Source organism: Acipenser ruthenus, chromosome 6 (assembly GCF_902713425.1).
Source record: "Acipenser ruthenus chromosome 6, fAciRut3.2 maternal haplotype, whole genome shotgun sequence".
In the NCBI taxonomy this organism is placed as follows: Eukaryota; Metazoa; Chordata; class Actinopteri; order Acipenseriformes; family Acipenseridae; genus Acipenser; species Acipenser ruthenus.
Genome location: NC_081194.1, coordinates 62,575,078 through 62,593,159, shown reverse-complemented (window position 1 = coordinate 62,593,159; position 18,082 = coordinate 62,575,078). Strand labels below are relative to the sequence as shown.

At 39.9% G+C, this 18,082-nt stretch overlaps 1 protein-coding gene across 6 annotated transcripts in view; it reads left to right on the top strand.

Annotated features, from left to right (window-relative positions):
- The window catches only part of LOC117411108 (nuclear receptor coactivator 7-like), a 42,828-nt gene extending 24,979 nt beyond the window's left edge, over positions 1-17,849 (top strand). For 5 of the 6 annotated variants that reach the window (XM_059025643.1, XM_034018247.3, XM_059025645.1 and 2 more), the window contains 6 exons: positions 6,897-7,044; positions 10,859-10,984; positions 14,053-14,205; positions 14,513-14,608; positions 14,700-14,773; positions 15,119-17,849. In XM_059025643.1, coding sequence (XP_058881626.1) covers positions 6,897-7,044; positions 10,859-10,984; positions 14,053-14,205; positions 14,513-14,608; positions 14,700-14,773; positions 15,119-15,251 — 730 coding nt within the window. In that variant the 3' untranslated portion in view covers positions 15,252-17,849. The other variant, XM_034018252.3, reaches the window with a different exon arrangement.
- Positions 17,850-18,082: the final 233 nt, after the last annotated feature.

Here is an 18,082-nt window from a genome sequence, read left to right as displayed (position 1 = left end):
TTATAAATAACAAAACAATAACAAAACCCACGGTGCTTCACTGTCATATACATACAATAATAAATCATAACAATAATCATAATAATAATAAACCACAAATACAAAATAATAAACTGCACAGGGGCGGAGGGGGAGACCCCGTTCTAAAAATAAATAAACAAAACACTGTACAGGGCTCCTCGCCCTGTTACAGAACTACATTAGGGTTACCAGATATCCTGTGAAAATTTAGATTGTCACAGTTTTCAGCCTTAATTTTTGGTCATGATTGGAAACAGTAAAATTGTTAATCGTCCCGGCTTTTCTATTGTGTGTGTGTGTGTGTGGTGTGTGTGTGTCTATATATCTGTAAAACTGTATCAGCGTGCTCAGCAAGTTAATGGCAGAGTAATGTATTAGGTTGTGTGTTAGCGCCATTCAAAAATAAAATAAACAATCTTATGGATTATTTGTTTAATCATTCTGATTATGTGTACCATATGTTTAAATGGTAATAGATAATGTATTTTTTAAATCTGGCTTTTTGTACATTTAACATGTTGTTATGATCTGCAATAAATTCACCCGATGTTTAATTTAATAAACTATTATTGTTAGTTGCTACGGCGTCAGTGAATGAAGAGAGGAAAAAAAAAAGTCCCAGTTTTTCACTCTGGAAATCTGATAATCCTAACTACATTGAACGGTGCGAGAAACTGAAGCTCTGATAGAAAATTTGCTCGGACACCAAAATCCAAGCTCAACTGGACAAAACTCACAAAAGTAGTAAAATATATTCAGTCTTTTCTCAAATTACTTTGTTAATGCCGACATTAGGAGAACCATGCAGAATTGCATAAACTGCATTCTGCTACTGTAGACATTCAAAAAATGTATTCATTAAATTAACGAAGAGTTCCCCCAGTGTTTTCTTCCACAGCAATATGTAAGAATCTAAAACATGCTATATTAAAAACCAGAGCAAGCGTGGAGTGCAGGATGCGCCCTATAGCCTGGAGATCGCAGGTTCGAATCCAGGCTTATGTCATTGCCGACTGTGACTGGGGGGGTTCCTAGGGGGCGGCGCATAATTGGCCAAGCGCCGCCCGGGTAGGGAGGGATTAGGTCGGCAGGGCAATCCACGGTTCACCGCGCACCAGCGACTCCTGTGGCTGATCGGGTGACTGCAGGTCTGGAGCCATTCAGATCTGTGTTGTCCTCCGGCACTATAGGCCTGGTGGCTTCGTTGTGGATCCGCAGTGTGAAAAATGACGAATTGGCAGGAACATGTGGAGGATGTGTGTTTCAGCCTCTGTTTCCCGAGTCGCTGGGGGGTTGCAGCAGTGAACCACAATAAAAATAATAATTGGGCATTCCAAATTGGGGAGAAAACCAGGGGAAAAACTATTGACGACGACTAAATTAAAAAAAAAAAAAAAAAACAGAGCTTGCAGGATATTGTAAACATCCGGTTCACATACCAGGTAACGAGCCGACTGCACTTGCAAACTGCATTGTGAACACAAATGAACTCGGTCCTGAAAAAAATGGAAAAGAACAAAAAATAATGAACGTTAGCTCTCATTCGAACAAACTCAGCCACTTTTCTCGCAGATACATGTAAACAGCACATTTATACATTGTTTCAAACAAAACAAACCAGACTGAGTCTGTTTGTAACTGACCCAGTGTGAGTGCAGCCTAAGTTTTACATAGAGAATGTCTGGAGAACTAATTATCCAGTTGTGATGATGCTTAGTTTGTGCATTCTGTAGCAAGTTATTGAGAGAACCAGAATTGTTGGGTATAATGGGGTGCTTGTCAATCTGTCATTACTGTACATACATATGTCACCGAAACATTTGTACATATAATTAGAACAGGGGTACTCAAGAACATTTTTGTGAGGGCCGAATTTTCCAGAATGATTCTTGGTGATAAATCTCACTCCCGACCTGTAAGGTTGCCATGTGAAGGGAACAGAGTAGCCCGGACTGGATGGTCAGACAATTCATTCCAAGGGTTAGGTGGAAGTCGGCCATCTAGAAAGGGGGCAGAGCTACGGTACACCAAGTCATTGCTCCAGAAGGAAAGCGATGTGGCAACCGCGGATTAGAGGAGAAACAGTTGCTCTCGCTAACTAATGGGGCGTGACTGAAGGTACAAAAGGGGACGTGGCTAGGTGATGTGTTCCTTTTTGTTATGGTTAAGCTGAACCGAGAAAGGAGTTCTATAAATTACCGTGAGTGTTTTGTTTGTTATTGTCGTGTCTAAAATCTACTTGTTTGTTCTTATTAGATGGCTAACACGATCTGGTCGCTTAAAGCCAGCACTAAACCCAGACAACACTTCTCATCTGTGCACAAATAAATTGTATTTCACCACAAGCACTTTAGCACTTACTCTTGTGATCGTGTGTGTGTTCTACTGTCTTTATTCTTTGGAACTGTGTTATTATTTCGGGACTGCAACCCGTTGTTTATAGACAATGCAGTACACATTGTTGTGTATTGCCTGGGATTATTCTTTGTGGTCACCAGACCAGGATTACAAATAAACATATTGTCTGTCTTCTGTTTCGTAATCACATCATCACTACACCTGTGCACTGCAAACCACTTTGCCACACCATTCCACCAGGGGCATGGCAACTTTGTGGGCTTTATTCCAGGGTGCATCTGTCAAAGACATTTGCAATGCAGAGGTGTGGGCTACTCCCCATACCTTCACTAGGTTCTACAGACATAATGTTGTGAATTCTCAAAACCCTGGTTTTGGAACAAGAGTGAAGGGTGGCTTCTCAGTCGACCCTTACAACACAGGAATAGAGGTGAGTTCCTCCCTCAATTTTGTAGCCCTAGCTTTTTGTTACTGGGGTTCCAAATGGTAACTAACAAGGCAGCCTCGGCTTAGGCTTGTAGCATTCCGGTTGTGCAGCAATCTCACCCTTGCGTCGGCTTCGGTATACTGACCCATTCGGTAATGGTTACATTTCATACTTGAAAGGGAACGTTAGGTTATTATCATAACCCTGGTTCCCTGAAATAGAAATGTAACCATTAACCTGATTGCAGCAGGCTTGAAGGAAAAATGATGCTGAGATCTGTGCACACAGTCCTTTATACCTTTGGGGGCGGGCATGACTGTGTGACAGACTTGGCTGAGGAGCTTTGTTATATCTTATACCCCTTTCACACTGATGAGTTATGACGGCTCAGAACCAGCCCTGATGTGGCATTTTGGTCTGTGTGAATTGCCTGTACTGTCATATTTTATGCTGTCACTGAACCATAATAGTAATAATCTTTATTTTTATATAGCGCCTTTCATAGTGGACCACCATCACAAAGCGCTTTACAAGATACGAGACTAGGGTGTGTGAACTATGCATTAGCTGCAGAGTCACTTAAAACAACATCTCACCCAAAAGACGGAGCACAAGGAGGTTAAGTGACTTGCTCAGGGTCACACAATGAGTCAGTGGCTGAGCTGGGATTTGAACCGGAGACCTCCTGGTTACAAGCCCGTTTCTTTAACCACTGGACCACACAGCCTCCTATTAACTGCCTGTGTGGAATGCTATGACGGTACTGAAGCACTATAGTGGGCATGGATTGAAAGTCAACATCCCACGTGACACTACAGCGGACACAGTTGTTCAGCCAGGAAATGTTTCTCTTCCCATGTGGAAATGTTTTTCTACTCACTATCCGGAAATCTTGGGAGCGTTTGGTTGCAAAATACATCACCATGTTGGTGTTCCACTACCCAAGAGCTGCTCTCTTTCTTTTAAATATATTGCCGCCTTTGCAATAAAATATGCGACACACATTGTGCTGTATCTCCTGCAATTTGCCACTTAACAGGTTGTTACATTGTATAATATAACTGAAAATTAAAAGAAAACAAAATCCAGCCACATTTGCTTGTTTTGGATTTTGTTTAATGATTTTGTTTGGTTTCCGTTTCCATGAAAACTATCTGCTGACTTTTGGCGAAAGGCTTATGACAGTTATACCGACATTAGATTGTGTGAATGGGTATTTAAAATAAAATTTGAAATGTCTCTGAGATGACTCCGTAGTTGCATTTGTGTGTGAAGGAGTATTATTCAGGTTTCGGGTCTTTAGGAGGTCAATACCCATTCGGTAATGGTTACGTTTGCATTTCACGGCACCAGGGTTCTGATAATAACCTAATGTTCCAAGACTTATACATAGTTTAAATAAAACTCTTGGTGGCATTCTTTAGAAAGAATTTGTAATTGTTTATCTGCTGAGGGTTTTTTTTTCTCCTTATATGGTATGAAACATTGCCTTGACATCTGTGGCAAGAAGATATTCAATTGCAGCTAACATGTGAAAATAGTGCAATGATGATACTGCTGTAAGATGAAAAAAAGTCAAATCAGTCACAATTATTGAAAAAAGGTATAGTATCAGATGATGGCACTCCACGTTATATTAATATAGTACCTAATTGTCACTGTGTTGGAATTTAAGTAATCGTACGTTATTTCAGTTACGCACTCTCAGGGTAAAACACTTTTCTTCCTCTTTTTGTATTTACCAAACTCAAGTCAAACAGGTCTAGGCTTGATTAACTATGACAGATGCCGGTTTGAGAAATGTGTTTTTCTTTTTCTTTCCTCATTACTGGAAATGATGGCACTTCTGTTGTATCCATAAATACAACCCCTGAATATAAACCCTAATGGTTAGAACTGAATGTCAGATTGTCAGGGCCACTAAGCTAGTAAAATCACAACATGCTCTGAAATCCGTAAAACATACACCGCCATCTTATCAATGTTTGTTGCATTTTTTAAATAATGTAAATCTATCCATGCATGCACAAAATACAATTTGTTGCATCTGGTTCAGTTCTAAAATATCTTGACAACTGACCTATATTTATGTGATCAGACACACAAAATGCTGAAGACTTTCTGTCAGTGCCAGTTAACTCAAGTTAATTATCAGCTCAAACAAAACTCTTGATTATCAAATGTCTTTTATTCTACATCTTTGGAGACCTTTGATCACTTATCTTAGCTGAAAAGCTTCACTATAAAACTATGTTGAAGAAGCAAGTCACCATCCAAATTTAACTGGTGCAGCAGACTTATAACTTGTAATGCTTACAGTAAGAAAGCCTTCAATAGCGATACAGAAAAATGGGCGCTACTTACAGTGTTGAAGTGTGAGTACTTAAAGCTATTGTTTTATTTTTTTCTGGTTGATGGTTGTTTTGATGGTTTACTCCCCCACATATATATACAGTGCTACCCCATTATAACGCAACTTGTTATAGTGTGGAATCAGAATAGTGTGATTTGGGTTTTATTGTTGTTTTTTACATTAACATATTTAAATGCATTTAACTTGAAACTGGGACATAGAGCCTAGTACTTACAAAGCTCCCATGCTTGCACTTATTTTTTTTTTTTTTCTAAAAGTAAAAACAAACTGTCCGTTAATGTTACAAAACAAGTACGAAACAATACAAGTGTGTATAAACGTCCTTGGATTCTGTGTTATTGATTTACAGTTTACAACATTTGTTACAAATAATATGCAATTTAAATAAGAGTGGTGTAAACTTTAAACTGGTGGAATAGCAGTTTCTATTATACTGTATATATTGTAACATATTATATTGTATATATTGTAATTGTATATATTATACTGTTGCAGGACTGGTCTATGGACCCTGTTGTTTGTTTGTTTGTTTGTTTGTTTGTTTGTTTGTGTGTGTGTGTTCGTTAGTGGGGAAGTGGTAAGCTAAGCCTCAGCCAGGATTGGTGGGTGACGTCCGGGGAGGCAGGGACATGGTAGCATATAGGGGGGTGCCCACATCAGCGCGGGGTGGGCAGAGCCAAGCGAGACAAGCTGCTGTGTGAATGTGGTGGTGTGGCCCAGGCTAACGGGCCGGGAATAATGGTCCCAATAAACCGTGGATTCGAGTACCTGCAAATTGTGTGTGTCTCCTTCCTTCATTTTCCACCATACGCTACAATATTAATTTAGCTTGTGGGCATTGTAAATCATTAGGGCTAAACACAAATCACGCGGTCTCTAATTATGGACCCCGACAACCGCATTATAATGGGATAGCACTGTATATATATATATGGGATCCTTGTACCAGACAGTGTCCATCCATCCGTCTGTCTGTCTGCAAACTTGGGGAACATGATATCTGCCTTGATTTTGCACCTGCACCAAACTTTTGTCATCCACTGCTTTCCTCCTAAAGATGTTTTGGATGGCATTTGGTTATAATCTGATAAACTCTTGATTTTGTAGAAATATTTTTAACCTGTCATGTACTGTGCTTTTTATGCAGTTATCATGACTCTCTACAGTATGGTCATGCATTAGTTATTAGCATGTAGTAAGTACAGGCACTTTTTTATCATTTTTCTTCCCTCTGTTATATATAGAAGTTTTGTTTCTATGTGCCCAATTCACAAAAGTTTAACAACAGTTTTTAAACACACTTTTTGTTTATAAACATTTAGGCTTAAACGGTGCTTTGCTTTGAAAAATAATCTAAATAATTCTCTCTTAAACCGTTTAAAAAGGTTTCATGAACTGCTAAGTTGCCTGTTTAACAGGCAGGAATGTGTGTAGGCCTGCAGAAGATGGTAAGAAGCAAAAACATCAATTGGTATGTCAGAGAAAGGAAATTCCACATATTTTCAAAGTGAGAGCAGTGACCCACTAATCAAAGTTCAACAGATTTCCGGACGTTGCTGCTTCTGAGGGGAAGGGAAGTGTTTCCCATTTACAGTGGGTCAGTAAACAATATATAGTGGGTTCATCTAGACTTTTTTGGCTTTACTTGTATATAGTAGCTAGTAGATAACCATATTTATAGTAATTAACAGTGCTCACTGTCTGATTGCCTCTTAGGGTGGATCACCTGTATGCCTTCTTTGTGCAGTGGTCACCGGAGGTCTATGGCAAAGATGCCAAGGAGCAAGGCTTCGTCGTTGTGGAGAAGGAAGAGCTTCATATGATTGACAACTTCTTCAGTGATACAGTTCCCAAAAGCTGGGAGGTGAGCTTCCCTTTCAAGTACAAAATGTAACCATTACCGAATGGGTATTTACATCCTAAAGAGCCTATGACGCAGTCATGACTCCGCCCCTAAGGTATCAAAAGGACTGCGCTCACAGATTTCGGTGCCCTTTTTCCTCTCAAGACTGATCTGATTGGAGAGCCTTATTCAGATAATTACAATTGTTGCTACTATATGTATATATTTAACATTTTTTGTGTTTTACACAAATTATATGTGACATTTAAACTAATCACTTTAATAATTTTCTATTATAAGTATTGTGTGCACTACAGCCTGTTGCTAGTTACGTCCTGCTGCGGCCTTGTGCCCCGTGTGAAGCCAGTGGCTCGAGTCCCTCCTTCCCAGGGATCCAGCAACATAAGTCGGCTGACTATGTGCTCTCCCCCCCAGGCTACATAGGTCCGGCTGGAGGTTATTTTATTTCTCGTTTTTGCTTTTTAGCACTATGAGATGTTTTATATTATTTATGTAATTGTTTAATTACTGTTTTTTGTTTGTTTGTTTTTTGGTTGTTGTTGCTTGCAATTTTAATTTTTTTGGTGACAGCTTTTAAGCATCACCAGTGTGAAGGCTGTTAGTCCATTCTAACAAGCAGACTTCAGTGCTAAAGTCACCAAAAACAGTATCGACCTGATACCGTCCCAATACCGTCCCAGTACCGTCTCAATACCGTCCCAGTACCGTCTCCGTACCGACCCAGTGCTAAGTCACCGACCTGGGTTCCAAATAGTACCAAAGCTACCGAACCAGCCTGGCACTGACCAGGTTCTGAACCCAGTTCCAGCCCACTAGTGACCGGTGCCAAGGTCACCGGTCCGGTACCGAACTGGTCCCGCTTGGGTCTTGACCCGTCCGGTTGGTATTTAAGCATATTGAGGCAAAAGCTGTGCAACCCTATACTGTGCATTGCATTGCTTGCTCCTTGCATCATGCCCAGGTTCTATCCCTGTGAGACATGCAAGGCCAGTCTGCCTATGGAGGACAAGCTCTTTCTGCCTGGGGCCAGAGCATTCCAAGGAGGCACTAGTTAATCGCAGCTTCTGCAAATTTTGAGCCCCTTTCTCCTAGCGCTCACTTGAGAAACGTTTATCCCGCAGCTCTAAAGAGCATTCTGCATCCCTTACTCCTGCTCCACGCTCTTCCCCATCACCCTCTCTTAGAGAGGTGACTGCGTCCTCACTTCATGGCTCTGCACCAAGGAAGAGCGGACAACGCAACAGGGAAAGTAGCCCAAGCAGGAAACTGTCTTCAAGGTCTTCCTCATCCTCCTCTGAAGAGGAAGAAGAGTTGCCGCTCCAGGCGATTAGCAGACTCGGAGCAGATGGAAAAGATCTGGGCAGCTGTTTCCCACCAAGGAACTGTTCTTGCTGAATTACTGCGGGGACACTCGGCTCCACCTGCTCCGTCTGCCCTGTGATCCTCAAAAGGGTCTATTCAGCTGGGGCATTCGCTGCACGGCTAGGGAACTACAATAGCATTCAAAGCGTCTTTCTTGTTTGCTATTACGTCTGCAAAGCAGCGTGTGAGTGAGATGCCGCATTCTCCGTTGCAAAAGCCTGTTTAATTTTTACAGAGGCTAGGACAATCCTGCCTTTTTGCCAAAGACGATCTCGGCATTTCATGTCAATCAGTCTGTGGAACTGGAGACTTTCCAACCACCTTTCCGGTCTGACAGGGAGTGACAGCTCCATAAGCTCTGCCCAGTGCAGGCCCTGACATCCTACATTGACAGGATAAGAAGTTGGAGGCACGCCGAACGATTTTTTTGTCTGCTATGGGGCTAAATCCCATGGTCAAGCCCTGTCTAAGCAGAGGCTGTCCAAATGGATAGCAAACACAGTCAGGACTGCCTGTGAACTGACCAAATGTCCCCTCCAGAAAAGCTCACTGCCAATTCCACCAGGGGCATGGTAACTTTGTGGGCTTTATTCCAGGGTGCATCTGTCAAAGACATTTGCAATCCAAAGGGGTGGGCTACTCCCTATACCTTCACTAGGTTCTACAGACTTAATGCTGTGAACCCTCAAAACCCTGGTTTTGGAACTCGAGTGTTAAGGGTGGCCTATTAAAACAATGTTTTATGGGTCATGGACTCTCAACATTGCAGACCCGTTTACAGGTTCAAATGTTAAATCCACTTAACTGTAGATCGCTCTTATAGTAAAGGACAGAAAACCACTAAAAACTCCAATACACTGATTCAGGAATATGTGTACTTGTTTGTGTTTAATTCTCAGTATAGGTCAACAATTTTGATTAACATAACTTTTTTGGCATTTTATGCAATGTTGGCATTAAAATAATTGCACACAGTTATTGCTTTAATGATAAAGATAGAATATTCGATTTTAATAATAGTCAAGTAAATACACAAATATTTGCTAAAATTGTTTGCAATCCGTGATGGTACTAAAAATATTGTGATCCACTGCATTGTTGAAATATATTAAATATACGGTATATGAAAGATGCCTAAGAATAAAAAGCGTGGATACACTAAAAGTCTTTTTTTATTGTGATATAATGATGTTTAAAAAGCACATGTAAAACTCTGCACTGTATATACAGTAAATGTAGAAGACAAAGAACGAATGGTACTATGTGAAATAGTCACAGGAAGCAGCTTCCTGTTTGCCATATTTGGTTAGGCTACTTCCTGTAGCACTCTGTTTTGAAAGAATTGAAACCTCCCTGAGATGTGAACGGGCCAATCAGATTCATTGTCAGAAATAAAATACAGAAACATGCTTAAGACTGGCATTATAAAGTGTGTGCCTTAGAGAGTGTAAATCATAAATGCACGTGGATGTAATGTTAAAGTAGAAACTGAAACTTAACCATTAGCAATGAGGGTTCCTCCAATGCCGCTGAATATCAAAATTGTGTACTTTGCCAAAGATAATGAAGAGCCTTACGTGGAGGTTAGTACATTTTTTTTAATTTTTGTATTATTATTATTAAAGTAGTATTGGGTTATTATTTTTAGTAATCTGTAAAGGAAAGTTTTACTTAAATGTTATTATAAACGAAAAGTATTTATTTAAACTGTGGATTGAACTGATTTTGAGAAACCTGAAATTATTCAATTATGCACTGTTTTTTTATATATATATATATATATATATATATATATATATAATGCTAAAAATATTCAAGATTCTTAAAACCACATTTTTAATGCTTTTAAAAATAAAATATTTTTAAAGTTAAAAAAAAAAAAAAAAAAAAAAAAAAAAATCATCAGTTAAAATTTGTTTACAAATCTAGACCAGCTAGGTGAAGTTCTTTTGACGTAAGCACTTGAGGTTGGTCAGCAGTCATAAACAAAACTAGCAAAGTAACACAGCATAGGTCCAAGAGAGAAAGCAAAATCCCCATTTGTTTCCTAGAAAAAATAAATAATGTTTGGAAAGTTTTATAGTTTTGTAATGTGTGTGGTTTTTTTTTTGTTTGTTTGTTTTGTTTTTATATAAATGTTTATAGAATTCCACCTCTAGGTTTAAACCATTTGAAAAAACATTATTAAATGCATCTAGACAATGGTTTACTTTTCTTTAGTAGGGTCAGAAAATCTAAAAAGTACCTTTAGGGCAACTATAGGACTTTTTAGACACAATGAGACACTGCGTCTTGTTTTCACAGCTTAAAGAAAACAGGTGGAGCCTGCACCAAAAGAAGCAACAGTGTAATTGAGAGTTGATGTTTAGGACAGTTTCAGTATTCATGTTAACTGATATGATCAGCCTTATAAACAAGCAACATCCATGTAACTGGAATTGTTTTTGTTCAGATCATCACTATCAATGAGGCAAGGAGACGGCAGAGCTTTGGCAGTTTGGAGGACGAAGTATTGGAAGACCTGCTGCCTGTCTTGAAGGATCACAGTGTGCTCTTAGAAGATCCACACATTGAAAAGGTAAACCCAGCATCAGCAGGAATGCACACAATTCAGAGTGTAAACTGTTCTGTAATGTTCCGCTCTGTCAGCGAAGAGTCTGCCAGTAGAGATTTACAGATGTGTTTTTGTTTTTTCTGTAAATTTTATTTAAGTAATATATCTGAAAAAAATAGGGTGTTGTTTAAGGTAAGATCAAAGTCAGAGCAGCCAGTATGCCGACTCAAGGAGTAGATATAAACTTGTATACAATATTTATTTCAGTCCTAATAAGAGTAAATACAAAACACAGTACGATTTGATATTGGGGCAATTCAAGAGCAGATAACAGTATTGATAGTTACATCATGGTTAGATACGAGTGCAGGTGAAATACAAAATACTACAGATTGGGTTAAGTGCAGGATTAAATACAGTAAAATAGGGAGCAGATAACTGCAAGTTAAAGTGCATTAAAGGCTGAGTACTATATTGTCCAGAAGAGAACAGTTGAGTTTTACAGGTGTTGTCTGAAGAGGTGTGTCTTGAGGAGGTGCCGGAAGGTGGTCAGGGATTGGGCTGTCCTGACATCCGTGGGAAGGTCATTCCACCACTGCGGGGCGAGGGTGGAGAAGGAGCGGGCTCTGGAGGCAGGGGAACGTAGAGGAGGTACAGCCAGTCTTCTAGTGCAGGCGGAGCAGAGAGGTCGGGTGGGGGTGTAGGAAGAGATGAGGGTCTGGAGGTAGCTGGGTGCAGTCTGGTCAAGGCATTGGTAGCCGAGTACAAGTCTTGAACTGGATGCGAGCGGTGATTGGGAGAAAATGGAGTGAGTGGAGTAGCGTGGGAGAAGTGAGGCAGAGAGAACACCAGGCGAGCAGCAGAGTTCTGAATGAGCTGGAGTAGGCTGGTGGAGGACGCAGGGAGGCCGGCCAGGAGGGAGTTGCAGTAGTCTAGGCGGGAGAGTACCAGGGCCTGGACGAGAAGTTGCGTGGAGTAGTTGGTGAGGAATGGTCAGATTCTTCGTATGTTGCTCAGGAAGAAACGGCAGGTGTGTGCTAGTGTGGAGATGTGCTGGGAGTAGGAGAGGCAGGGGTCCAGGGTTACTCCAAGGTTCTTGGCTGAAGAGGAGCGTGGCAGATTCCAGAGGAACGGAGATAGAGAGATCAGAGGAGGCGGAATATGCGGAGGGGAAGAAAAGGAGGTCAGATTTATAAAGGTTGAGTTTGAGGTGATGCAAGTGCATCCAGGAGGAAATAGCAGACAGACAGGTAGAGATACGGGAGGGGATGGTAGGGTCAGAGGGGGGGAAGGAGAGGAAGATCTGAGCATCATCAGCATAGAAATGGTATGAGAAACCATAGGATGCGATGAGGGGGCACAGGGAGTGGGTGAAGAGAGAGAACAGGAGAGGACCCAAGACTGACCCTTGGGGGACTCCTGTTGAGAGAGGGTGAGGTGTGGAAGTTGAGCCGCGCCAAGATACCTGGTAGGTGCGGTCGGAGAGGCAGGAGGTAAACCAGGCCAGAGCAGTGCCGGAGATTCCCAGGTCAGCAAGAGAGGATAGGAGAATAGAGTGATCGAGAGTGTCAAAGGCAGCAGAGAGATCGAGGAGAATTAGGACAGAAGAGAGAAAGGCAGCATGGGCAGAGTTTAGCGAGTTAGTGACAGACAGGAGAGCAGTTTCAGTGGAGTGAGCAGAGCAAAAACCAGATTGGAGAGGGTCGAGCAGAGAGTGGTTAGACAGGAAAACAGAGAGCTGACGGTGTACTGCCCGCTCGAGGGTTTTAGAGAAGATCTTTGAAGTAACTGCTTAAGAAAAAAAAAATCTTTAGAAGCTGCCAGTAGTCCCGCGGGCTTTGGAACATTACAGTTCAGTAGTTCGGACCCAATTTTTGGTAGTCCCGGGCGCCCGGAAGGTGAGGGGACAGAGGGAGTTGAGGGGGTGAGGGAGGAGAAGAGGGTGGAGGTAGCAGAGTCTATAGAGAGTTGGGAGAAGGAGTCAGTAGGAGGGAGGTGAGAGAGAGCGGTGGAGGCAAGGACAGAGGGGGAGAGAGAGCAGAGAAAAAGAGATGAAATACTGATCAGAAAGGTCCAGAGGGGTGACAGAGAGGGTGGAGGGGCAGCAGGCCCTGGAGAAGGTGAGGTCCAGTTGACGGCCAGCTTTGTGGGTAGGAGGGGATGGAGAGAGGGAGAAGAAGGAGAGGAAGGAATCCGGCAGAGTGGGTGGGGTTGGAGAGATGGATATTGAAATCACCCAACAGGACAGTTTGGGTAGACAGAGAAGGCAGGGAGGAGAGGAGATGGTTGAGTTCATCGAGGAAGTGAGCGAGAGGTCCAGGGGGACTGTAATAAAGTCGGAGGAAAGGTTATGGGCAGAAGATACGTCAGGTCAGGCTAAATCGTAGTTTGTATCCCAGATCGTTTTAAAAGGTGTCCCTGGTAGTTTAAAAGGGACACCAAGACTACATTTCCCAGAATTCTCAGCTGGCCAAGAAACACAAGGTTTGTTAATGGCAAACACCTGTGTATAGTGAGGGCTAACTATATATAAAAAGGTTCTGTTGGCTGGGTGGAGGCATTGGCCTGAATTTAGGATTCAAATTCCTACAAAGAAAGAAAGGAAGAAAAGGTATTGTGATACTTTTGTTTGGGGACTTGTAAATGGCTTAGCCGTCCAGTTATAGTTTAGAACTTTATTTACTAAGTTTAGTTAGGACTCCTTGGAGGAGTTAGGCTTTTGTTTTGTTTGTTTAATTTTTGTGTTGTATAAATAAATATACAGGCACCACCCTGTTTACACCCTATCTGCTGTTTGTTTAAGTACTTATTTTACTCCGAAAGACAGTGAAAAGGTCCCAAGTGGCAAGGCAATCCTCACTTTGCCACAGTATATATATACTTCAATGGAAAGATTCCCTGCACTCTGATTGGCGGAGCTAGAAGGATATAATCCCAATATCGCTTCACCAGTTTCATTTGCAACAAAATGTCGTTTAAAGTAAATCTCAACATTTTTAGTAACATGTCAATTATGTATGTGTGTATGTATTGTGATGTAGTGGTAACAAATTATAAATATCTGTCTCAAGTGAAGTGTGTTTGCTTCCCAGCTGGCACAGTATCTACCTGCCAGGACTCAGGGGTATCCGTGGAGACTGGCATACAGTACAGCAGTGCATGGAAGCAGCTTGAAAACCCTGTACCGCAACATGGCAGATCTGGACAGTCCTGTGCTTCTGGCTATTAAAGATGCGGACAATCAGGTAAACAAGTTAACCATCTTGTTTACAAATGTGTCTAGGGAAGAGTCTACAAGAGAGTCGACATAAAGCAGCTCCAGCATATTCACAGGTTACCATACATAGATTCAGTTCAGAATACAACAAATTAAAACTAAGGGGATCCACATTAAACACTCATTGTTAGGGGTAATCCTGTGATCATCTATGGTAGTTGATGCAGTCCAGGGTTTTTCCCTAGTGCTGTAATTGCTCTAAAAAAAAAACCCAGCTGTTGTCAGTTTGAGATCATTGCTTAATAATGACATTTTTGTTTGCATCTTTGATGCAGGTCTTTGGGGCACTGACATCACATCCTTTCAAAGTTAGTGATCACTGTTATGGCACAGGAGAGACCTTTTTCTACTCTTTTAATCCTGAGTTTAAGGTGAGAAGACTCTGCTTTTCAGAAGGTTTTCAGTTTAATATCATCAAATTCTGATATTGGGAATGTTATATATATTTTTTTATTTTCACAGATCTTTCGATGGAGTGGAGAAAATTCTTACTTCATCAAAGGAAATATAGATTCTCTACAACTGGGAGGTGGCGGGTGAGTGTGAAAAAGCACTGTGATTCCACTGCCAGAATTTTTTTTTTTTTATGCCATACCTTCAAACTGTTGATTAAAAACAGTCCACACAATTAGACAAAAGTTTCACCTATGTCTTTCACTGATAAAGTGAATACGTGTTTTTACCTGTATTAAAATAACATTATTTATATTGTTCAACTCAAACACGTTTTTAAGGCTTTGTTTAACATGTAATGTGTCGACATCCCTGATCTAATATGTTTGTACTAGTGCAAACAATTACATAATTACTAAATTAGTGTAAATCGTCTCGTTTCCCTATATAAAGTTGTATAATAATTTGTTTTCTAAATCTTTTTTCAGAGGATATTTTGGTTTGTGGCTGGACTCAGACTTGTATCGCGGCTCCAGCTACCCCTGTGAAACCTTCAGCAATGAACCTCTATCAAAGAAAGAGGACTTCATTGTCCAGGACCTTGAAGTGTGGAGCTTTTGAATAAACAAGCAAAGAAAACCTTAGTTATGTACATGGTTTACATGGAAGGGGCCACTCAACATTTGAGTGCACTGGTTGGTTATAATCCCCAATGCTGGCTGCCTTAGACCCCAAACGCAGTGCTTGTAAGCCCTGTCTGTGCCACAGCATGCTGGTGAATGTGAGCCGCTTTACAAAAGCAGAACCACAAAAAGCTAGTGAGGGACACAAAGACATTTGCTTTCTAGTTACTTCCATTGCCTTTTTTCAAGTGAGAACACATTTACGCTCGTATAAGGAACCAGTTAGCAATGAGGGTCGTTACACATGTGTAACATAAAACACGTGCGAGTACTGTGTATGAAAGGGCAGACAAAGAAGACCTGCTTAAAAATGTGTTCAGGGTCAATATTGCTGATACTGTCATACACAACACCAATATTATCAAGGGAGTTTTAAAACATAGAACATAGTCATAGTCAACAGGTACACAAAAGTCTACCAATTAAATCACAACTCGCAGTATGTTTTTAACATATGCTTGTCACCTACTTCCTCGTGTTTTTGAGAGTGGTTTATCTTGGATTCTTTTTACAGCAGACCTGGTTGATTTTCTCTCGGGACATCTCACAAAACCACTGAAAAAAAAAAAAAGATTAGTGGAAAGCCACATTTCAGTGTATAGCGTCTCGGTACTTCTGAGGAAATGGACTGTGGAAGTGAATTCTGTATCGAGGAGCTTTTTAGATTTTCACATTCCATTTATAAATTGCTTGTTGTCTGTCAGTTCACATGTTCCAGACTTATTTATTTCTTCCAATTTATGGAATGAAAATACTACAAAAAGGGAAGATACGGACCATCATAAAATTCTGAAAAAATAAGATGCTTTCACTTCTCAAAATACACTAGTAGTTTGTTTTACTACAGACAACAATACAAGAAGAAACCCGTCAGTTTCGAGTAATCTTAGAAATGCAGGATCACTGCAACCCATGAATAAAGCCAAGTACGATATTACTATAACCAAGAAATAATTGTTGCTGTATTCATTCTACACGAATAACAGTAATAAAATAATCTGAACAGTGCAAATACTGTAACCTGGCCAAAACAATAGAAAATACATTCCAACATTACAATAAAACAAATTTAAAAGAGATGGATGCAGTAATTTTATCAATTAAATATGTGATTTAAAACCAAGATTAACTGAGATACATTTTTTAATCTCAAGTTTAATCACTATAATTTTTTTTAATCGCTTAACAGCCCGAATATATATATGTACAGTGTGTGTGTGTGTATATATATATATATATATATATATATATATATATATATAAATCATTTTTGGAATGTTTGTTTTTTGTTCTTTAAAAATGTTTAGAAGTTTTCCCTAATTTATTTTAGGGATTTTATTTTCTTTTTCTTTCAGTGGCACTGAATATTCAATATTCAGCATTTTTATGATGATGATGTATTTTCCTGTCATTACAGACATTTTGAACATGTATACTGTAGAAAATGTAGTACCTGACAGTAATGCTTTAAGCACACAAAATTTGTTTCAGTAAATTATCAGATTGTGGGTTGCCTGCTTTCACAAAGCCAGTCAGAGCTCATGCTTTGTTGTGGCATGTTTGCCACATTGCTTTCGAGAAAATGATTAGGAGTGATATTGTCCACAATTAAACTAATTGAAGTAAATAAACATTTTACATTCTGGCAGCCCGAGGATTAAACAAGAAATATAGATGGTCATCCAAAACTGTGAAAGCTGGTTAGCTTTAGACTATAACAATGGTTTTACTACAGTATGTATGATTTGTTTAAACCTTTCATCTTGCATTTCTCTGACATTTTTTGCAGTAATGCTGTCCATTGACCAGCAGGCCAGTCTCAGTTTTGCTTCTGGTTTGATTTCCAATGTGAAACATAAAAAAACTTAAGTGAAATGCTTTGACAAAACTGGATCCATTGTAGTGATCTAAACAGTGGTGGATCTTAATGGACTTTCATAATTCTGTCACACGTATCTCTCCTCTGTATTTTTTTTTGTCATGTTAAAAAGAGGGTGAATAAGTCACCCCTATGGGAAAACACCTGTGAGAGTTCAACGCTTTAGATTTTCAACATAGACAGTCTTGTGTTTTTTGGTTAATATGGAAATATATTGAGCAAAAGTTATATTTGTAAAAAGCTGTTAGTTCACCAGGAAGTACATCTTATTCTAGAAGAACAGAGTCCTGTCACCCAAGGACAACTTCTGCTTTTGACTTGTATACAGTGTTACCAACTTGTGATGTTCACTGTTTTATGCTTACTGTCACACTTCACGTCACATTTGTAAGAGCGACTATTTTAGCCCTCAGTCATAAAAATGGCTAATGTCTGTTTAAAAGTTGTATCACTGTTGTTAAAGAAAACGATCTAAGCTTTGCTGACTTATTTAAAATATATCCATGTTTCATTACAATCACACTATATACAAAATACACAGTATTCCTTACTATGTTCTTTGGGAAACCAAAAATATATTCCTTTAGCTGTGGTCTTATCAACAATGTATTTATTGTAAGGCTGTTGCAATGTTTTCAATAAATAATTGTGTGTTAATATCTAGACTATGTATTGTTTATGATTTACTTCTGAGAAGTAAAATTAACTGCATTTTTGTCTGTATAAAAGCTTTTACACTATGTACAGTACATGTCATAAGACAGCCAGCTAGAGACTACATTGTGTCCTCTAAGGTGTGTTATGATGTTTTCTTAAAAATAACTGGACAAAATACTAATAGTAATTTTCATTTTTGGTTGGCACAGGACTTCCTCATTTATTTTAGTTAA